This window comes from Diuraphis noxia, unplaced genomic scaffold (genome assembly GCF_037042655.1).
Source record: "Diuraphis noxia isolate RWA-SAM2 unplaced genomic scaffold, SU_Dnox_SAM2 contig0001, whole genome shotgun sequence".
Classification (NCBI taxonomy): domain Eukaryota; kingdom Metazoa; phylum Arthropoda; class Insecta; order Hemiptera; family Aphididae; genus Diuraphis; species Diuraphis noxia.
Genome location: NW_028301711.1, coordinates 54,666,593 through 54,692,417, shown reverse-complemented (window position 1 = coordinate 54,692,417; position 25,825 = coordinate 54,666,593). Strand labels below are relative to the sequence as shown.

Sequence of the window (25,825 nt, the reverse complement as noted above, 5' to 3'; positions counted from 1 at the left end):
GAGGTATTAGCAGCTCAAATTTTTATCAAAACCTCTGATTACAAATTAAAAAAAAAAAACTAAAAACAGCATGTATAATAAAAATGTTATTTTACGATTGCCTCATGGTTATAAATGTTCAGAAAATTCAGAGCTTAAGCATCCTCAGATTTTAGATTGAAATTACATCTATGTGAGTATATATAGTATATTTGAAGTGTTTTTATACAACACCTATTCAGTATTTACACACACTCAGTGCTGAACCTATAGGTCTAAATCGGCGAGATTGCAAGCGCATACTTTATGCGACCCAGTCAAAATATGATTTTAAAATAATCAGAATGGGTAGTGAGTACTTATCGAAAACACATATTACTTACAAGCCGATTTTTACAATATTATGGACAGTATTAGACCGATCTGTTGGTAAGTGGTACAACAATGTACTTTATAATTGTAACATAATATACTTGCTGGAGACATAATATTCTGCCTTGCTAAGCCGTTAAGCGGAAACTCCAGGAAACTAAAATAATTAAATAGATATAATTAGCAAATAATTTTGGAATTTAAGCAATTTCATCTTATCATGGTTCACCTTATAGGTAACTACATCAGTGGTTTCTCACCCAAGTACGCGAAAAAAATATCGAATAACTTAATTTTTCTATTACAATTTTTTTATTCATTAAATAAGTAAAATAACATATCTTTTTTGTTTGTCTTATCACTAAATATATAAATAGGTATATATAGGTATTATTATTGTTATTTGTATTTAACAATTTAAGAGTAGTTTTGCAAAAAAAAAGTTTAAAAGCTTTAATGAGGGGAAAATCTAAGAAAATATTAAGCCTGGGGGAACGGAAGAAAGAAGGCTGGGAATTAGATGACAGGGTGCACTTGGGCTACGTCAAAGTAAGACCTTTTTTCTTGAGACATACTTATAGATGATACCTTCTTATTCCGGACGCACTTGGAACATTAAATAAGAGGTTGATTGTGGCTTGGTGAGGTGTGGTCGTACGCTCAATTTGCGGAAACGCACTGAGTGTAGGTACCGGCCGCAGTGGCTAGCTTCCGGATGGGTGACCACCCGGGATTTTTAGCGACATATCCTTGCCACACATACACAAACACGTGTTACAACCCTACCCACTTATAAAACCTACAAACCCAATACACAAAAATAACCCCAACCGTACCACCCCACACCCAACATAGGCCATGTGTAACTAATGGCCTTGTCACCGGGCTTTAGATCAATAAAAAAAAAGTGGTTGATTTCGGTACGCACTCAGGGAAACTTCTTAAATATCAGTCCTACTCGCCCTTATACCTAGGTAAATATAATAAATTGTATTCGTGAAAACAGCATCGCCTCGACCACCTTTGTATGGCAGTCCACCGGATGCGCAATAGCTGAGGTTTAACTCGGTGACGATTCATTATCTGGTATTCATCATTATGCATTGGACTGCAGCGGTTTTGGCCGGTCACCGTTAAATGTAAAAAATATATATACATTGCCTACCCGTAAAATATATTATACGGATAACAGGAAGTGTAACACGCAATAAATAAAATCCCGATAAACATCACCGCACTAAAACCAAAATCCTCGTCTGTAATTACTACACTATACACATATTATAATATTACATGTACACACCGAAAATTCATGTTATTGTTTTCGGTAAACAACATAATAATATTATCATGTTACGTGTATAATATGTGTTCCTCACTAGTTCTTTCTCACTTTATTTGTTCTCATATTGTCATCGTACATTATGACGTATACATAATACGAAACAATGACGAATCCGTGACACAATGTGATATTTCGACCAAAACATCAAATCACTATGCGCATAATATTATAATAATACAATAATAGAATTATTGTGAATAACAATATACTGAATCCCGTGCATAGTAGACAGGTATGTATATACTAATGTACAACACAATGTTTTTGTTTGTGAATCTACCTGGAACTTTTTTTTACTGCATCTCCCTCCGTTGTATCGAAAACAACACAATATTGATAATAGCATAAATTAACTAGCTAAAAAATTCATTTTTTAACAGAACATAGTTAGTAATTTTGTATAAAATAAACAACTATTGGCTAGAATGATTGCTTACTATTTTCATAACTTATTTTTCTTCAGTTTTTATTGGTTTAAATTAAATAAATTTGTTTTGTCTTCGGTAGACCGTGGCTTAACTAAAAGTAAAAATAATATTATTTTTTAATTTAATAACTTATTAGACACAAACATATATAATATAACTTCATAAGTCACTATTTCGTGCATTAAAAAGGAATAGTGGGATATTGGTAGTGAAAACAAAATGGTTTAAAGAAGTTGAAATGTGCATAATCATTATTGAGTGACTTGGGTAGTAATAAAAAAAAATTTGTTGATTTTTTGTAACAGAATCAAGTTAATATTTTTCTCCATTTTAACTTGAAACTTTTAAAGTTGAATGCCTACCTATATTATTTGGTAATCATGGACCATTGCTGAACTAATAACGGAAATTTATATTACATTCGGTTGAGCAGACTTTTTTCGTGTGGTCGATCAATTCATTTCAGATATCATTCGGCGCTGTTCGATGAACACTATACGAGTATATGTATAAGATATAAGGTAGGTACTTATAGTTCTACTGCTTCATCGTCATAATGAAAATATAATCATAAAATATATGATATTATTTTTAATTTAGTTACGCGAAATTAATATTGCTTTTTTCATCGTCAAAATTGTCAGTGACTTATTGCCTTTGAAAAAGAAAAACAAGATTTTGCTCATAAGACAACTTTGATTCATAACATACACCTAACTAACCTATGAAAATATTAAAATAATACAAAACTATATGGAAGTCTCTCAGCTGCATAAAAAGTATCTACTTATAGTCATTGAGTATGTCACCGTAATTCAATCAAAACTCAATAATAATAATCATTATTCATTATATTTGAAAAACGATTTTAAACGGAGATGGTGAACTTCTGTTTTTAAAAATATTTTATCTTTAATTATTATTATGTTTTACTTAATTGGTAATTTACTTTTCTGTTGCTCATACGGGTAGTTGGACTATTTTTTTTATCCGCCGTTTTAATATCAATTCCACCAGCTATCGATTCTGTCAAATAATTATTTATATTGATTCCGCTAACTGTTTATTATACAATATATTGTATAATCATTTATAAATGATAAAAATCAATTCAAACATTGTCATCTAAAAAAGAACAATATTTATTAAAATAATAAAACAATAGAACTCAAATATCTCATATTTTTAAATAGATTTACATAATATACTATTCAAAATAATAAAAAATACAGTTCATTTCATGTATAACATAAACGATTATCAATAATTGTCGTAAATAATAATATAAGAAAAATATATAGGTATGATAAAAACAAAATGGTGGTTTAAAGCCAGTTTTGTACAAGAGAATCTATATTGCTCATATATTTCATATATTCTACTTGAACTTATTTTGTTACGAATGCAAATTTTTAATTTACAAATATTCAGCGGATTGATATTCAGCGTCCGTCGGAACCAATATGTAAAAAATGTCGGTGGAGTCGATACGCGGCGCAATAAATAGATTTTTACAAGTAAAAAGGTAATTTCGGCGCAATTGATATACGCCTTAATTTTTAACATAAACATTGCATTATATGATTTCTTATTAATCAATTATTTTAATTTTTTTTTTTTTTTAAGCCAATGTATGTCCAATTCTTAGTCTATTGATTACTACTTCATGACGTCTTTTGGTAAGGTAAGTTGGCCAAGGGTTAATGGAGAGTTTAATTTCATTTAGTTTTGTTTGTGAAGAAGCCCAACGATGTTGCCACTTTTCCAGTGTCAGGGCCTGTATGACGCCCTTGATGTCACTCAGAGAACATGTTTAGACAGAGATGGCATCAGGAGAAGTTATGGCTCTTTTGGCATAGATGTCTGCCGTCTCGTTGCCTGGTATTCCAACGTGGCTGGGGATCCAGAGCAGCGTAATGATTTGATTATTAATATTTAGTAGAGAGATCTGATTTTGGATTATTCTAGATATAGTGTTAGGTTGTTTTATATTTAAGATGCTGTTTAGAGCGCTAAGAGAGTCACTTAGTATTAGTGCTTGGTCTATCTTTTGTTGTTTAACTATCTCAAGTGCGTGTGAGATCGCAAGAGCTTCAGATGTGAAAATGAAGCAGAAATCAGGGAGTTTGATCATTTTTATTACATTGTTGTAGTATACCGATGCCCCTACTTCTGTTTCAGTTTTAGATCCATCGGTATAAAATTTTGTGTGATCCTGGTAGTCTTCCAATATTGAATATGTCAGATTTCTAAATCTATTGTCCATGATTTCGCGTTTGATATGTTGTGAGAGATCGATGTTGAAGTATAGTTCCATTACCCATGGAGGACCGATAGGATGTTCGTGTTTAAGTAATTATTTTAATATTTTATCAAAATATTACATTATTGTGTTATTACAGCAAACTATTGACAAGTCATTGAAGACGTATTATAGTGTAATGCAGTGCATGAATATATACATAAATTCGTGATATATCTAAATGTTTAAGATAAATCTAAAAAATATTGTGAAAGTATTGTAGACAGTAAAAATATACGTAATACCTAATGAAAATGTTTAAGTACTATTACGATTTATATTTTTTGAATTACAGACAAAATAACTAAAACTATCATTTTTCGTTTAAATATCCTAATTTTTCAAAATTGTTGATGTAAAAGAATTTTACAAGTTACCTGTGTTACACAGGGCTCGCGCTTCACCTAAAATATTTTTTCATTCACTTATCATTTTCACACAACCGGTACTATACCTAATATAAATTATATAATGTAGTGATATACCTACGTAGTAGTTGTGAGTTTTTTTTATTTGTTATTAATCAGGTAATAATAATATATACTAATATATACTGATCCGTACATGGATTAAGTACGTATCAATATTTTATTTATTATTTATTATGGTAATGCATACCCAAGTCCCAAATGGTCGCGAATAGTTGTGTCGGTCTGTTTAACGCGTCGCTGTCACATCCATCGGTACCAACGATAATAATATTATGCAATAGTATATGGACATAGAACTCGTCGAAGGATTTACTCAACGGTCGGTCTCCTCGGGTATTCGTTTTTTTTTTTACCCACAACAATACGTCAATACGAGGTAGGTAGGTATAACTCGTACATGAGTTATTTATAATATTTCAACCAGTTATAACTTATATGTACGTCTATAGGTTATTACTTATTATGTCACTTTCTCGCATATTTTCATATCGCCATTAGGTACATAATTGCAGATTATTTATTAGGTACAATATTATATTATAAATTCGTATCTACAATCAATAAAAATAACATTGACAATATAATTTGTTATATCACACCTGATTACAATGCAATTGTGATGAGGCTCAAGAAAAAAACATAACATGTCACGATTTCACGAGTATTATGTCCGTTCCTACTGAGTCCTGGTACATGTGTATAGGCACCTACCTTATAGTCTTGAATAAATCGAATCAAATCGTATTTATTTGTGAAGTCAAAATAACTAAAAAAATATTGCCAACTAAATAAACGGCATGAACCTGCAGAAATAGGTTAGACCGTTTAACTGTTCAAAAAAAGCATGAGTTAGTTTTCTGCGTATGCAAGTACCTACTACAGAGGTCGAGAACCTCAGGTTTTTTAACATGTAATCTGTATCTGTACCTCTTTGAAAAATGCATCAATATAATACCTATCGAGAACCGTAAAATATGAATTTTATATACCTACGAGTAAAAACGAAAAGATTATTTGATTCCTGGACCGAACAACCTGTGCGGCTCTTTGGGTATCATAGTTTAGTAACTTTTTTAAAAAAATGGCTCTTTCCTATTAAAAGGTTCCTGAACCCTGACCTACTGGATAGTTGAAAAATATGAAATGCTCCTAATCCTAAAAATGGATAATTATCATTCCTAGAATCCTAGCCCCTGATTTAAAAAAAAAGACTCGATAGGATCCAACATAATTCAACCGCGAGACATCAATACAAATTGGTGTTCATACTTTTCTAAAATAATATATTGACATCCAATCATTTTCTCCGCGTTTATTTTCGTTATACCCATGGCAGTTGACTGAACTATAAAATTATCGGTTTGCTAAGTCTGATTGCTGATTCACTGCTGATTGGTGTTTGCCAAACGATCTAAATTAAGCACGGTTTATCGGTTATGATTCTATTAGTCAATATATGAAAAACTTTGTATTTAAAATGATTATAAATACCACAAAAAAGTCAAAACATTTTGAAAATCATATCATGTTTTAGTAAAAATATTTATAGAAAATATCAAATCTTTACGATTATTCATTTTGAATAATAGAGAAACAAAATCAAATATAAAACTAACCAAAAGGTTAAAATAGCTAAAAAAAAAAAAATAAGTAAAAAATAAATACATATTGTGGATCGTAAAACCAAATCATTTATCGATCCACTAAATACCTACCAAACTTATCTTTTAAAAGGAGTAATTGTTAGGCAATTAGTATTACGCATTTAGTCATATGCTGCAGGTTTATGAGTATTAACTTACTATTAATTGATAGCTCTCTCCAGTATCATTTACATATTATGTTCGTCGTGTATATGTAATCACATTTGATACAATACAAAATTGTGTTCCAACAAAAAATCAATTTTAAATTTAAAAAAATACTGAAATTCTGAATTAAACCTTTATACATGTTTTATGCTTAGACTGATCGGATTTTATTTCTGTAGAAATATACAACACCATTGACTGTCGATCAATTAAGTACATAACTTATTAAAATTAATCATTATTTACATTATACCATTAGTGCACTATATAAAATATAATAATTAAGTATTAATTATTTTTTTTTTAAGACATAATCAACTGTAGTAGAATTTTGAATTGAACTTCCCTCACGTTAATTGATAAGTGCTTTTGTTTGTTTTACATTTTAATTTTCTCTTGCACTTACATAGTAACCTTGGTATCCAGTGACACTACTGCATGAAACTAGCATCTTCTCTTATAGAGCTATTTTTTTATTTTTAGTATTTATGAGTAATTGACAAAACTTTGTTTGCAAGTCTACGATCGAGTGTACTTTAAGAATGCTGTTTTCCGTGCGTATATAATTAAATTCGTTCATTTATAATTGAAAATAAGAATGTTTTTCGTAATAACGCTTTTTATAGTATTTTAAAAAAATATAATAATAATAACCGGACAACACATTGCTTGAACGTAGGAGTGTATTACAGTTTTTTTATTTTTTCATGAAATATTGTGCCCTTAGGGCACATACTATATATGCATATAATGATGATATATAATATGGATATAATAATATAAAAATATTATTACTTCCATACATAATAGTAAGTACAATCCACTATATCATATAATATATTATAGGTATATTGTAATATACATCGCAGATTCGCAGCATAGTTTTCAGTCAGATATAACAGAATTAGCTGTCTAGCCGTCGACCGTGCCTCACGCAAACCAGATATTTAATAAAACGGACATTTAATCATTATAATACATAATTTATATATATAAATATCTCGTGATGAAAGTATATAAATCTATTGAGTTTTTTTTGTAAATTGTCGCAACGTTTGACGTTTGATTGTTCTAACGAACTCGATTAACCAGGAAATTTGAACATTTTAATTTAATCATGTTGGGTATTGTGTTTGAATAAGTATATAGTGTTATGCAATATCAAATGTGGGAGTACATATTTATGTAACAGATCTTTGCTGAAACTACAATTTTAATATAACAAAAACTGTTGATAATACCTATGTAAAATAATTGTGGTATTGGTGTCAGTGCAGGTGTCACTGAGGAGTGGTGATTGCTTTTAGTTTCCACCTTCGTAAAAAAATTTAGAAATAGTGTTGGACAGTGGTACTGACAACCGACGGAGAGTCCTAAGTAACATTTAGTTATACTTTTTGTTACATAATAAAAATAGTTTTAAAAGGTAAAAGTATGTTTAACCATATGAGTTTAGGAAAACAGGTAACAATTATTATAAGTAATTTTTTGACAAAAATACCACGTCAACTTATTATTAAACCATGTTATCGTGGTCTACTCAATCTAGATAACCATGCATGTGACGTACTGAATTTAAGTAATACAAACTGACCGCTAACAGTCAGTTCATTTTAGCTCAGAATCATTTTTTGTATGTAATGATAAATTTATTGAGTGCAGTAAATATAAATATAAATGATTTTAACAGAATAAGTTAAATTACTATCATCAAGATGGTCAGAAATTGCTTAAGTCCATTATTTTCTGGATTTTTTGTTTTACTACTAAGATAACGTTTTTCTGGACGTAAATTTAATATATTACCTCCAGGCAAATTTAAGTTGAACAATTTTCATTTTCAGCATTAATAATTTTAATAAATATTAAGTTACTGTCCTACGGTATTTTTAAATCACACTGAAATAGAGCCATATTTAGCTCTTATAGAACCAAAAAAAAATTCTATGTGATATTGAGAATTGTATTAGTATTGTATTGTAAAATTTTAATGTGATTTTGGATTTATTAAGAGGACGCTAATGTGTTGATTCCTTCTTACAAATGTTAAACATTGCGAAAACTGTTTTGTGCGGGAAAGAACCACTCATGCTGTAATCCAAACTAAACAACCAAATTTTCACACAATAAAGAGGAGAATATTTACAATGAAACGTTGTTTTTATTTTTTTGATATCGCAAATACGAAAAATGTTCTTATTGTTTAAGAATTCATTATTTTTGAGATTTCCAAACTTTAATAACTTTTTTTTAGTTCTGATATCGAATAAATAAAAACAACGTTGCATTGTAAATATTCTCCTCTTTATAGTGTGAAAATTTGGTTGCTCCGCTTAGATTACAGCTTGAGTGGTTCTTTACTGCGCAAAACAATTTTCGTAACGTTTTACATTTGTTAGACGGAGACAACACATATGCGAGTATAGCGTTCTCTTAAGTATAATTGGTATGCTACATTTAATTTATTTTCCCTATTAATAATAAAACCTTAGGTAAATATTTGTCTATCACTTAAAATAATTGGTAAATCTTATATTTTTTAAATTTTAATATAGTTAGAAGTTTCTTCAAATTAAACTTCAATAATTGTATTAATGTTTTCACAGTTACCAAATAGGTTTTTTTGAAATCTAATTAAAAACCTGATATTAAATAAACGACCAACCTGTTTCATAAAATAAGCAATTGGTTCATTGTTTTGAGACTGTGTCTTACTTTTTTTTAAAGTATTATATTACATCAGCGACACTACTGCTTATAGTTATATAAACAGCCATACTTGACTTTCATGATGCTATTTTTAAAATTAATATGTTGAGATGTCAATTTATTAGAAAATTTAAATCAAACACTATTTTGAAAGTTATTTAAATAAGTGATTCATTTCAATTTGATATCACCATCACTTTCAGACTTCATTTTTCCTTTATCAGCTAAAGTAGATATTGCTAATTTTAGCATATGGCATATGCATCAAATATTACAAATACTTCTAAAGAATTTACTACTGTGAATTCGAAATTTAAGCTATTTACATCAAAATTGCATCCTAATTTTTAAAGCATTGAATATTGGTTGAAGCTCCATCACATCACGTTAAGCTCTCAATTTTAATTTTTACTTATAAAATATTTTTATTGCAGAGTACAAAAATTTGCATAAAATACTGCTGTATATTTTATTTAAAAAAAAAAAAACAACTAGATATTTATTAAAATGATTTGTATCACCAAATTCAAAATTACAATGAATATTTTACTTTGTTAGGCTCCCAAATATATTGCTTTCTTATTGACATGGAGTCAAAAACTAAGCAACAATCTTCTAACTAACTATTTATTAGAACTTTGGATTGTAAGAATAAAAATACTTCAGTATTTTGGAATCAACTTAACGTTGATGGATGAAGTAGCGTAAAAAGAGATTTTTCAATGAGCATAACTCTTAGGTGAATAAAAATAAAACGTTTTTGAAAAATCTTCCATGGTATTAGTATACCGAACACCATTTTTTCAAGCGGTTTAGATTTATTATCACGAAAAAACAAATTTAATGAAAACCCACTGTATACCTACTGTTTTTCTTATTTGGATTCAATTTTCAGAGCCAGGAACATTCTTTTTTATGATAGCAAATAGACCTTTGAACGATTTGATTGTATAGTCTCTTCACTTTATTCATCGTTGCAGTATTTTTACTTTATTAAATTAAGCGTGTGAACCAACATGTCATATGTTATTATATAATAATATTGTCCTTCAGATCATTTCAGCGATAAGTATGTTTTTTTCAGAAAACAATATCAATATCGGTTGCTTATGTTCAACCACTTAATAAATTATAACTAGGCAATAAACTTATATACTTATTTTATATTACATTACATCTCCACCCGTACTTGGAATAAATCTATCGAACCACTTTTCGAATATGGTGATTTATCTCCAGCGTTTGTACCTACACGTATAATGTAGGTATATATAAAGGTATTATTTTTCATTTTTATATATTATTTTACTTGCAAAATGGACTTCAGTGGGTGTGGTGGCACAACCCCCGGGGGTATACGTGACTCATATGGGTACCTCATATTGTACAGTATCGTTAATTTGTGTCAGTCGCCGTGAAACTATAGCACCGCAGAATCATAATAATTCGTATACTACGGCTGGCGCCTATGCGACGTGTGTAGGCGGTTGTATTATTATAATAATGTACGCCGTGAAACTTCGAAAGCGACAAGTCGACAGGATCGCTATATCATACTATTTTAATAATATTAATCTCTTTTTCCGTTCTACGTCATGTATACAGTCTTTCGTGTGTGCTAGCTGTCATATTATTATGTTTTAATATTGTAATATACCGATCCAGTAATCCGCCAACGGCATTTTTACCTATATATGTCTCACCGTTTCCCCACCCACCCAACCTTTGAACTACTTAGCTTTTTTTTTTTTTGCAAATGTTCATGCGTAGTTGTTGAGAAGTTCTTAAGAAAAAAAAACTCAAATACAGGAAAAAACCCGCTGAAATAACATCACATTCGCCCTGCGGTAAGAGACTTATATAATTTCTTTAATAATGTCTGTTTTTAGACTTTTAGTTAGAATTTAAGTTAGTTTAACAAATAAGTTAATTCGTTCTGTATTTTACGATATTTTAATTTTTAAATAAGTTATGAGCACCTATAATAAATATTTGAGGGTGTAACCTAACCTCTTATAAGTATATATGTTTGAATGGTATAGTGAAATAATTTTTCCATGATTGATTTTTTAATATGCACATCGATTATTAATTTAAATTATAAACTTCACACTGCAATAAGTAAGTTATATTGACATACTAAACATCGATTGTTATAATAAAAACAATTTAATACACCTAATTAAAGTAGTAAATATATATATAAATATGTTACGGCTAAAGTTCGAAATTGGATAATATGCACATTATCCGTATAATCTAGACATTAGCCAATTTTGGACTTTAGCCGTGAATAAAAACTTTTAGGAAATGGATTATGTGTACATTAGCTGGCTACAGTAACACAAGCCTTCTTGTTATGGCTAATGTAAAATATTATTAAAACATTCATAATATATATTTATTTCAATATAATTAATTAATATACTTTAACAATTAAATATTAAAGTACCTACATTGAATTTATTTTCATTAAATATGAAATATTATATATTTTAATATAATATGTTATTAGATTTTATTAATTCTATTTATTAGATAACATTTGTTTTATTATTTATTTAAACAAGGTAAACTTTGATGACATTTAGAATTGCATAAAATGCCTGATACTTTACATTTGCATTTATTTGTTTTGCAATTGGATTACATGCACAACGTTGATAGCCCTGACCACCTAACAATGACATATTTTTTGCCATTTCTCGTAAAGATTTTTTTATATTTCACACCTCGACACCTCGTTTACTTCAATGAATGGCTCGGGACAAATATCAAACTGAGATCTAGTATAATGTTGTTCTAATATTGTTCCATTTTTGTTACCTAGTTCATAGAATTCTTCATATTTTTTTGATACTACTGCAAATAGAATATTCCGCGGATCTCCTCTACCTATATCTACATCTGGTATGGTTATTATGACTCGAATCGATCACCGATGCTGGCAGATGGGAACTCATTAATTGATCTAAACTTCATTTTTTCAGCTTGATGTTGTAGCACTTTTATGCTCTTGGATTTTACCATGCTCTGAAAAGTTATACAAATATTAAAAATATAATATCAGATAATGAGAATTGACAAATAGCCGTGTGACGTTATGGAGCCAATTAGTGCACGTATATAATCTAACACATATTTATGTATTTAGGACAATATAAAGTGATTTTGAATTTAATATTTAATTTTTTTTTTTTTTGGGCACATCAAAGAAATATAGTATTTTTGGGTATAATACTATAAAACAATAAGTAATAATGTTATAATAACATAATTAAAATAATCATAATTATGGTCAAGATTAATTTTGAAAATAAATTTTTGCTTTTTCCACAAATTACAAGTATATTGTTTATTGGCACCTTTGATTAATTCTGTTTGAAAATTACTTCCACAAGACACACATTTTATGTATTTCTTCATGTTACAAAAAAAAAAAAAATGTTTTATATAAATATTTTATTATAAGCTATTTATTATTTTTACTATTTACCCGGATTATCATCGACAGAATTTCTTTCTTCACCTTTTGTCCCAATATTTTGCAATACGTTTTCTAAATCTTCTTCTGATACATTGTTTATAGTTTCTGGTGGAAGAATAGACATTGTCAATCCAATTTTGATATCATTCTCAAACCTTGCTTGATATAGTGACCTTTTTATCCCACCGTGAAACGCTCTGTTGTTCATTAATTTTACAAGCCCTCGGACCAAGATTTTGAATTATTTGTTTGCTTCCAAGTAGTTAAAATATTTTGGATATCCTGGTTTTCTCTTTCAACACTACCTTGTGATTGGCTGTATCGGGCTTACCGTGTACAATTTTTAAATTATTCCACATACATTTTAAATTATTAATTATTTCATTTACGAATTCTCGTCCATTATCAGATTGATCAGAGTATTATTGGGACACCAAAAATACAAAATATGTCCATGTTTTCGCAAAAAACCACTTTTTACTCCAAACACAATTAGATTTCAACTGACGTAATAATCTATTGGTTAGGTAGTGCATTTAATATAAAATAGGTAAAATTTAATATTGGGAAATAAACATCAAACGATCACAAATAAATAATTGCCAGATAAGTGGGTATAGTGAGAGATAGTATTATGGATGTTATGGTGTATCTATTGTTACTATTATTTATTATTATAATAAGTTAAAATGCCATTTTTCTCTTTGTACGGGTTTCACAACATAAAAACAATATAACAAGTTATTTCATATTTTACATTTAGTGCCGTTAAACATATAAGATGATATATCAGATTTTGTTGATTTTGTCTAACCAGTTACTTCATTCATCCATCAATGGCATAAAATAGAGTTTAAAAATAGCCAATTAATGTACGAAACAGTGTCTTTAATTTTTGAGTGTTTACTTTATCCAACTACTCTAGATAATGTGCACTTTGGGCACGTTTCGAACTTTAGTCGTAACATATATACCTATAAGGTCCCACGGAAGTATTTAATTCTGCGATAAAAAAAAAATCTAAAAACTATACAAACACTGTTTTTTTAATAGTTATTTTCAGTTTAAATTTGGATGAAATTACGTATCAAATAACCAAGAATAATAAGTTTTATTGTAGTGAAGTAATTTTAAAATATTATTCATGCGTACTTGAAATTTCTAGAGTATAATTTATATTTTTATTGTAATAATATCAATAGTTAATGTCGTGAATGACTTAATTTTCGATAACTCGAATTTTTTTTTCGCCCCCAACCGATTGGAGTTATCGAGGTTCCACTGTATACTTTATAATAAATTGTATATACTATGAATGACCGAATGAGTCGGGTACATAATGAATCTGATTTGATTAATTTTAAATTAATTTTATAGGCAACTACACTTTTTTGGAAATAATAACAATATAATTAATATGGCATAACATATCCTAGACTGACAAACTCAGAATCGTTTTTCATATACAATGATATTATATCATTGAATTCATATTTAAAACCATCCATTACTACAGTAACCCACTTGTAACCTAATGTACAGCTGAGCGACATCCACTTACCCGCTTTTTTTTTAATTAACAGTGCGATGACACCGTTTTAATTTTATAATACTACGTGTCAAATAATAATCTTTCTATAATTTTCGACATCTAGTACAATTATTCAAATTAAAGAATATAAATATAGTACCTATTAAGTGAAATTAATTTGTTTTTAAGAACGAATATTTTATTGTTTTCTTAAGTGCAAACAACTTGCTGCATTACATATTTATTTATTAGTTGGTCCCACAATATACATACATTGATACATGGGTACATTTTTATATAGCATATTAATCTTGAACTTCAAGATCTATAGTCGTCACTAATCACCTAACCTAACTGAAATTTAGCTGGTTAAGTGTTGTATATTATGTATTAATGTATTAGTCCAATTCGATTCCATGTACCTAAATAATTTTACGACTTCCATTTTCACAGGTTATTTTGGTTGTGTATAATAATATTATAAAGTGCAGGTACGAATTCTTCTAAATTCTCTTCCAACGATTTTTGTTTTATTATTTATTTATCATTGGTACACAAATTATTATGATCGTGCAGGTATAAAAACACGATAATATATGCACATGTATAGAGCCATGTTAATTTTTATAAAGATATGAAACGCGTCAACTTTGTCCGAATCGAATGCACACTATAGTTTCATTTGAATTAATTAATTTTTTTATTCAAGCCTCAAGCAGAGTTAAATAATATGAACGCCTATGTATATATTAGGTATATTATTTTTATATGTGTAAACATTTCTTTTCGTTTTTTTTCTCCGTGTCATCTGCAAATACTTCTTTATTAAAACCAACAAATAAAATGTCGAAAGAATAAAAACGATTTTCGACAGCCATGTAGGTACAGGTATTAAATACCTAGGTACTATAGTATATATTATTCCTCTCAACAGTCTAGACCTCTAAACCTGGGATGTGTTCAAATTATTTTATTTATTTTATTGTAATTTATAATATTATATAAGAATTAAGTAAGTACTGGATTTTGTTTTTTTCTAAAATGTTTTTGACAAATTGAATTAAAATTAAACAATATAAATAATAAATAATAATAATAAAAAACTTTACTGGCCCATGAAATAGTGTACCATATCAGTCACTAAAATATCGCCTTTTTATTTATTATTACATTTTGATAAAATATTCATTATCAATTAAATTTTTCAATCAAAACTGGACATCGTGTGCACTCAACAACTGTATACGTCATGTCGTCATGTAATATAAAAATATCTATAATTGTTTTAATTCCTAAGAATTCACTCTTTTATCAACATTTTTTTTTTAAAAATATTATATTTTATGAGGCATAGTTTCATATAATGTTACTTTTATATTACCTATTTATATACAGTCCTTCAGTAAATTTGAAATATTTATAAAACGTAAATATATTACATAGGTAGCTGTTTGCACAGTGGGATGTTGATTCTTAGCTATTTTATGTTTATAAAATATTTTAAAGTTTATAAAAACAATAAAACATCGGCTATAGACAAAATAACTTGACAATTATATCCATTACCTACATCAATTTTTGTCCATATATATAATTTTCATCAATAATTATTTCCCTATATACAACTATTTAATATTTAATATGCACTTAATCACACTAAATGAAATAACAAAAAAAGCACAATTTTTGTTTATTCAGATTATTTTTAAATTTATGAATATCTTATGACATAATCATTATTTACTTATACATTTTAAACTATTGTAGTAAAATTGCACTTTCAAACTAATAAACTAGAAAATCTTGGAACAGTTTTGTATTTGATTGTTTGTTTAATACGAACATTAAACGTATAATTTCAAAACAAACCAAAAATTAACTTTATTTGACTGTCTGCACCAGTATTTTCGATGAATTATAAAGTTGGCAAATAGTGGATAGTCGCTTTTCGCTAGCTTTCTGAATATAATTAAAACTAAAAGGTTATAAGTATAGAATTAATGTCGTCTTGAACCTACACTATTTATACAACGATATATGGACATGGCCAGTTGAATAAAGATATATTTATCGAGTTATGAAAGTTTTCGATTTATTGTCAAGTTCAAGTTGAAAGCTCAGCTGCATGACTTTGCAGTAGTGGCTTACGTGGAGAAACTTTGGCCCTGAAAATCAACGCCAAAATAAATAAACCTAAACATAAAATTAAATTTTAGTATAGAATATATAATAGAAGCGACAGCTATAATATCAAATTACTGTTGCTCGTTGATAATTATTTCAGTTGAATTTGAAGGCTGTTAAATTTACTGTTATTAATTTTTTCTGTCGTATTCGTATAATAACAATAGTTGAACATATCAAACCATTTTTTATATAATTATGAATAAATTAGTTTTAATTTTGTTAATGCTAGATTACTAATTAGTAATTACTATATGTATAGAGTATATAAAATAAACTTAAAATCTGTTTAATAACTGATGACACTTCAAGATTTTTTTATTGAAATAAAATGATAGGTATAGAAAAAACAATAAGTTACAACATAGGTAGGTAATTGTGAGCCTCCAGAATAATGTAAGCAGATCGATCAGCTGCGTTCGATTGTCGCCTAAATTATGTTCTAGGATTTCACGTGACAATATATCTTTTTTTTAGTCAAATCTGGTTTTACACCACCATATCTTTATCCTTATCTTTAATGAAAACACTTTCCCGAAATCCATGAGCCGGATAATATTATATCAAAACCAAACACTCACCACTGACCACTGTCACAGTCACGCATTTTTTACCGCGCTTTAAAACTGACCAGAAACACGTCGTCTTAATATTATATAAGATATATATATAGGTACATCACTTACATAAGCGTATCCACCTACGTGTATTATGCAGCAATAATAATATAATATTCTTGTACATTATTTGAGCGCGCGGACGAGTTACGCGAAAGACGATCCGATTTAATTGCTCGAAACCACGCAGACGCCCGTAAATATTTAGCAAACACCGAGAAAAACACGACGAGTAGGCGGCGGCGTTTAGTCTCAATTATGTTTTTTTATTGTTCACAATTGGACTTCCTAATCTAAAAACAGCTCGCAGAATGCATTCGTGTATACATACATTTGTACAACGTGCATGTGTATACGTAATATTAATAAATAATAATAATCAGAAGAACGTTGTGTAGGTAACACACAAGACACAAGATATATATAGCTGCATAGTGTTGCGCTCGTTTCGTGACCAAATAATAATAATAATAATATAGACGACTAACAAAATCATCTTCCGACGCCTACACGATCTCATGATACCGTCATCGTCCGACGAAAGTAGAAAATTACTATATTATTATTATTATTGCGATTAATATAATAGTATTAACTTGTTATTTATTGGCTTTGACTGTGTATAATAATATCGTTTGTTCGAAAAGGTAAATACGAATCCAATTTTATGTTGTTTTCAAATCCATTAATCCTGTGCTTTTCAGGCTTGAATAATTTTCTAATTTTTAGCTAAAATCCAAAAAGGAAAATGTGGGGATTCGAGATTCAAATAAATCCTTAAAATTTAAGTATTAAATTTTAGAAATCAAAATTGGTATTGATCAATAAATTCAACTTTTATGTGGCTTATTAAGTCTATAACAAGAATATGTGATCCGATTAATGGTGGTAATAATACAATAGTAGACATACTAAAATATATTAAAACTATCACATCGGCGTTTTATATAGTTTTACACCATTAAATACAACATTTTATAACTAACCAAACAGTTTATCATTCAGCTATATAGACTATAATAGACATTAGATATGAAGATTTCGTATTATTCTTTATCATATTCTAATTCCTGCAACGTCTCTTTTATTATAATTTATGGTATTATCTTGCTGCAGCATTGGTCATTATGCGCAATCTCGTCTTTTCTCGACAAATAAAAGCATCCGGTCATTATATTACTGTAGTTAAAATATCAAGTATCTATAGGTACTTAACGCACGCGATAACAGTGCAACATAATATGTAAACATAATCATTATAATATAAACTACAGATATGTATCGACACGGACCCCCAATGAAAAATGCTTATAAGAAAAATAATAATAATAATCCTAAAATATTGTATAATGCATTCATGTCACGTATTGACTTATTTTAGCTGTTAAGGTTGTCGCGACCCCCGACTTGAGTATCACGGACCCCCAAGGGACCGTGGACCAGAGATTAAGAACCACTGTATTATTGTGTAGGTACACATGCTTTTTCGATAATACCGCATAATTCCGGACAATTCAGATTTCACTCGTTTTCCTCGGGATTTTGGCAAGGTTATCATGCAAAGTGTGAGATATAATATTTTCAACCAAAACAATCAAAAAATAACTCGTCTCTAAAAACAAGGTATACGTAATAGAGACGGCAAAACGTTTAATTTGACCCAGAATAAAAATGTCCGTTAACTATTATATAATGTGTACAATTGATTAAAATTCGTCCGGACTGTAGATATTTTGTTATTTGTACTACTATTTCCATTTCAGTTACGTTTTCTAGAAACAATGCAAGTAGTATACACACATGTAGAATTAGCAATAGCGCGCGTAGCCAGGAAGATTTAAGGGTTCAAAACCCCCTAAGCTGGCCTAAAAAAATAAAAGATACGCAGTGATAACTCATTAGTTTTGATTGAATAATGCATGTTTCTCAGTGATAACACATTAATACACATTAAACACTGGTACCACAAAAACATAGAACGTTCTATGATGAAAACGAAATACGAATTTAAACGGTTAAACGATTTGAATTATGATGCGCAAAAAGATGGAGAAGGAGCACATATATTTTTAATTAGTAGGTGGCGTAGGTGTACTTGGGTCTTAGGGTTTGACGCAGTAAGCATTATCACATTTGAATGTCATTTAATAAATATTATACATTAGCTTATAGTTACATAATTTATTTTTAGTCAAGTATCCGCGATATACTATTGTTGTTAAATTTCTGCCATTGTCCGTATTGAATCCCCCATACAATACCATAACTTAAATAAATTGATTAAAAAATCAAAAAATTAAGAGTCACCAACGGTGTGGTGACTGATAACTGCATACATTTCGATCAAATTGATTAAGAGAACGCAGTTTGTTTGTAAACAAAATCAAAATATATTTCATAAATCATTTATTTCAATTTATGATAAAAGTTTTTTTTTTTTAAGAAACTTGGTGAGAACCATTAGTTTCAACAATTACAATAAGCATGTAATATATAATACATATATCTATAAAATTAGAAAAAATATATATATATTTTTTAATTTAAATTATGAAACCATCATGATTGAATAAATTAAGTATGGATAAAATAACAGATTGAGTATTACAAGAAAGGATAGATTGAAGATTGGCTGGAATATTTAGAGAAGATAAAAGTTTAAAAACACAGTTTAATTTAAAACGTTTTTTTATAGCTGTAAAAACATTAAATACGCTGCGTATTGTAAATACCTACTTGTAGCGTTAAGACTCTATATTTTTTTTTAATGCGTATATCATATCTGCAGGCAGGACGTAGAATAAATTAGTCAATCACATCACAACATTAAAAAATGTTTGCATCCATATCATTAAATGTCGAAGACGCGGTCACCAATAATTGAAATAAACAATGAAACCAATTTAATTAACTAGGCTAAAAGTAAGTACTAAAATAGTTAAATGATTAAACTAATTAATTATAAACCTATATGTTTATATTTTGACTGTAATAATTATTCATAGCTGAGTGTTGCGATTAGAGGCGGAGTGGGAACAAAATTCAGTTCGGGAGATTGAAATTTATCCAAGTCACCCCCCATTTACGAATTAAATCACCAAAAAAATGTTTACCAATAAACATATAAACACATATGGTACATCAGCGTGATGACTGAATAATCATCAGAACGATATATACTGCACAGGCTAACAGAGTGCCAGATTATGTAGCTTTATTGTGTAATGTGTACGTTTTTTAAACATTTTAAAATCATAAAAATAATGATATGCGTTCACAACTCTTTATGATCTTGATTTTCGATCGTAAGTATACACTAAATTTACATGTATAGTAAATATAACATAAACACTAAAACGCATATCACGCCTTATTATAATAGCCTACACTGTATAAAGTATATATTATAATATTTACGAATACACACTGAAAATAGGAAATCGAACGCGGATATTCGTACTGTTCGTAGCTAAATGTACAGCTATTATTTTTTTTTTTTTTAATCAAAAAGTTGACGTTGCAGTGCGCATCCCAAGGTGTAGTTTCATTGGATTTTAGAACAGTGATTTTTAACTCGCGTCTGATAATATGGCCTGCCAAAACGTGTCAACCTGCATTAGTGTCTGATCTCAAAAATGACTCGTTGAAACAAAACTAAACTAAAATTAGGTACCTATAGATACAGCACATAGTGATGGAATACTGAGTAGTAAATTTATGTTACTGGCGTCCCACTAGAATGCAACATTTTCGAAATGGCCCGATGAAATTAAAAATGTTTTAAATCACTGCCTTAGAATATTGAATATCTAAGTGCCTTGTAGAAAACACTGGCAAGTGGACAATAAGACCTCGGGACATCAAGGCCGTAGATGACCATAAGGACATAAAACCAATGAGGTGATAAATATTAGACCACACGTAAATTTATTGATGACATTAAGATCTTTTCAGATGACATAAAAAGACTATTTTAAATGTCGGGTGTATCCTATTAGGCGTACTTTTATGCTTTTTAAGTGCGGGTTATTGATTTTAACACTTCATTAACGCTCCATTCCTTAAAGAGTTATTCATGTTTTGTACAAAGAATTCTGAGGAAATGCCAACACCCTTACTCCAAATTTTGAGTCTAAATATGTTTTATTCGTTTATGCTCAGTTAGAGCTCCACGGTGTTATTTTTCTCGTTGTTAGATGCTCTTCAAAAGATTATTGGCATACTTGTAATAAGAGGGTCCTAGGCTAGGGACGTACTCATTTGAGTCCAGCCCACTGAGTTGTAAGTTTTAGAAATTAAAAGTTGATAAATAATGGTGTCCAAATAAGATGGGCAACAGAATAAGATAGACTGACAGAATTACACGAATTTTAAATTATAATGAAAAAAGAAAAAATATCTAGGACAGTTAATGCTTTTTGAAACAAATAACTTTGAACTTGATTCAATTAATTATTATGACACATGAGTTAATGAATTTAAATTTTAAATTTCCAACTATCGTTTTTCATGTATAACTTATTTATGTATATAATTTGACTTAGCCAACTAACCTATATTATATAAGGTATCCGGTGAATTGGTCGCGAACAATTGATCGCCGGTGAATTGATCACGGTCAAATTGGTCGCGAATACAATTGGTCGCCAGGATAATTGATCGTCAAACGAACATTTTTAGTTTTTTAGTTATTTTATTATAATATTAAGTATATTTCCGAGTTTTATGTTTTTAAAGTTTCTCATAGTTAATTAAATTTAAAATTATAATAAATAAATAAACAAAACTACCCGCACGAACTGATGTGTTGGTAAAAACCTATGTAATTAGTATAAAAAATGGATAATTATTATTTTATATTATTATTATTATTGTTCATTTATTTATTATAATTTTAAATTTAATTACTAGTAATGTAATTACATAATACAGCATTTTCCGAAAAACTCACTACCTACTGCATGCGTAAGTGGTCCACAAAAAGGTAACACCAGTACACCACCACTACGTTTCAACTGGTACCTACTTATAAAAGTCTATACATTGGTAGGTAGTCTAAAAAAACAGTTTCACTAGTCATAATGTTTAGAATATCGATTAAGACGTGATTAGAATAACGGTTAAGATTTAATTAAGGTATAATATAGATATACAAATTATAGCAGCCATAGTTTACAGATACTATTCTAAAATATTTCAGAATTTAACTCAAATTTCAAACTTCTGTTATAGCTAGCCTCATCATTACCTATTGATAATTATTTTAATTTTTATACATCCAATTATAAATGTATTTGTATTTGCATTATAATGCATATTTTATCGAGGTATAATATTTACCATAATTTAAAATATCGGTGTTGGACCTACATCAAAGTAATCCAATCAAAAAAATATAACAAACTTTATAAAAGTAAATATTTAAGTTTTATTTTCATAACTTGGTAGGTAGGTACTTACATTTTTTAATAAAATAAATACATGTCACCATTGTTGTTTAGTGATGTCTGGTCTATCGTTTGAATGCGTATAGTTATCCACGCGGGACGCTGCTAAAAACCTTGGAATCTGATCTCGGTTAGTGGGTATAATGAATATAACTACATTGACAATTTTTTTTCACTTTTAGCTCAATATGTTTTATTTTAATGCAGTACAAGGTAGTTCCAAAACACCAACTAAATATCGTGTGTTGTATATCTAACGATCGTATATATTGTATAGAAACAATAAAATTTTAAAACAATCTATCGAATAAACAAAATATCATACGGGCCATTGTGCATGTTTGTGCACTCGTGAGACTCCGAGTCAGAAAAGGTTTGAATGTTTGATATCGTTTTACTGTTTGTTGTGTTGTATACCTATATTGACTATTGACGTGATACCTGCAGGTTTAGTCACCGATTCCAGTTCACGCACAAAACAACAACTCTTCGTGCGAACAAAACGTACAACGATTTAGGCAAAAATGTCGTATTTGTTCTCTATTATACTCTTTTATATTAAACGCTTATTATTATTATTATTATTTCCTCTCTTTTCGCGTTTTGTTTTAATCTCAAGCACGTAACATATTACAATTACACGACGGAGCAGGCGACAGGCTTTTAATACAATAGCGATATTCTAATATTGTATGTGCGTCGCAATATATGTATATTGTATATCCGTCGATGGCGCGACGAGAGGGTTACACTTGTCACTCGAGGAGTCGGCGGCGACAGTAGGGCGAGTGGCATTGTCATTTTTTTCCCATTTTATTGTTTTCAAATTGAATAACAACCGCGCCACATGTTTAAAAATTGTTTGCCAAAAGGAACAAATGTGCCGACGACGAGTTAAGCCAGGGATGGGCAAACTGTGTGCGCTAATGTTAATCGAGATAAGACTAAATTAACGTTAATCGAGATAAGACTGAACAAAACATAGTACCGACAAATATCGTCTTAAAAGGATATAAAGACAATATGAGTTTGTGTTCGCTTTTCTAACAGATTGAACGCGGTATACATTTTAATAGTAAAATACTTATTATATATAAAAATAAGAAAAGCTTCATCGGACGAATCGTGATGGAACACCTGCAATTAAGCATAATTAACCACCTTATAAATAATGTTAAAAAATGGCATTCCTATATAAAATCATGACTAAATAATACGTTATTTTCTTGTTTAAATTTATAAACAATAAACTTGCTTATATTATGATGGATACAAAATAAAATGCATACTTTATTTTTAACAGTATATCACTCGTTTGAATTTTGAATTAAGTTAGGTACATCAAAGTTTCCAAAACAATGATCCATTAAACAATTTATAGTTAAAAGAAGGTTCCTATTTGAGTGTTCATAAAATTGTAGCACCATAAAACACTTCTTAATGAGTAAAAAAAATATCTAATCATATAAGTTTAAAAATATGGTTTTTGAGTATGTATGCAGGTATTTGAAAATTCTAAAATTAGAATTTGATAAGATTCATTAAATTATAATTTAACAATAATAATAATTATTAAAGAAAAAAATGGGAATGAGTATGCTTGGTCAACCACCCTGTATAATATGGTGTTTATTTTATTTATATCTCAGGTCCCGTGATTTAAAGAGTTTATCCGTCCCTGACTTGGACCATAATATAATGCGTGCATGTATATATGTATATATCTGATCGCTGCACGTTCATGGTGCTTGCGTGCGTGTGTGTGTTCGTGTTTGTGTACGTGTGCGTACGTGCATTTGTGTGTGTGTTGTGTATTATACGGGAATAGTAGGTAAAATGCGCACTCGACCGTATCCCATCGAAACCATTTTTTACATCGCAGCATAATAGGTACACGGTGAACGGGATAGGATTTTTCTTCTCTATATCGAATTGGTATGTATTATGTATATTATATTATTAATATATTATTACATATTTATATATATATATACACGATGCGATATACAGGTATATAATGACGGAACATTAGCTTTATATGCTTCTAAACTCTATGTATAATATATAATGCTAGACGCGGCAGTTCATTCCGGAAACGTTGACCAGAATTTCGGATCGCTTATCCATAATATTATATTATATACACAATACACATATAATAATGTTATATGGTTATATCACTATCTCTACTTTGCACGCAAATCGAACCTCGCGTGCAAATGTGTTTTTATTTTCCCACCGGTTTTTAGACATATATAATAAATGTAGGTACCTAGGTACATTAGGTAAATAGTATAATATACTATTCACATGATGGCTACTAGCTACACTTCATTGCTAAAAGTTATTAGAAAAAAAGTTTACCAAACCACTTGTCAGAAATATTTAAAAATTTACTATTTGTATTTTTTATTTTTACCATTGAGGTATTTTTATCACGTCATAAATAATACTTTTCTTAAAAGCTTAGCGTAAAAATATCGAATAGGTATTGTTAATTATTATTTATTTATAGAAAAAAAGTTAAGATAAGTGCAGGTGTAAAATATCAAAGTTTAAAGGACAGGTAGTAAAATTCCACCATCATAATATTATTAACTTAAGTCTTTATAAACAACTAATTATTTTTTCAAGGTTGATACTTTATTAAAATACTATGAAATTATCATTTGTATAAATGCATAAGTTAAGGACTGAATCAAAGTATTTTAACGCACTGAGATAATTATAAAAAATATAGGTACCCACTATTCTGTGTGAAATCTTATACTTCCATTTATACCTAGTATAATATATACTACTGTATATAAATAATTAATACAAAATAATACAGTACTCATCATATCCAGAAAATATTCTAATAATTCTACATATTCATACAACTTATCATTATTTTAATATTTTTATTTTTACTGTTCAATCATTTGGAGAATAAAAAAAAAATACTAAGTAGGTACCTACATCTACAGTAAGATTCAGGTGATAAAACAGAGGCTTTGATTTAATACTAAAAAGTGCATGTTATAGATTAAACAGTAACTTATGCAAAAAGTATTTATATAAAAATGGGCTGTAAACATTTTTTTGGACATTTTATGAAATATTGAAAACTTGTTGACTTTTTTTAGGTTTCAGCTAATAAAATTTGCTATATTTATATGTCAATATTAAAATCTTCAAAT

General features: G+C 29.0%; 1 protein-coding gene and 1 pseudogene across 1 annotated transcript; both read right to left on the bottom strand.

The window, feature by feature from the left end:
* Positions 1–3,937: 3,937 nt before the first annotated feature.
* Positions 3,938–4,441, bottom strand: LOC149060931 (uncharacterized). The gene has a single exon (XM_089230778.1). It carries the CDS (start codon positions 4,439–4,441, stop codon positions 3,938–3,940), a length of 504 nt encoding a protein of 167 aa, XP_089086904.1.
* A 7,489-nt stretch (positions 4,442–11,930) lies between these two features.
* LOC149060930 (uncharacterized) lies at positions 11,931–12,359 on the bottom strand (annotated as a pseudogene).
* Between the last annotated feature and the right edge of the window lie 13,466 nt (positions 12,360–25,825).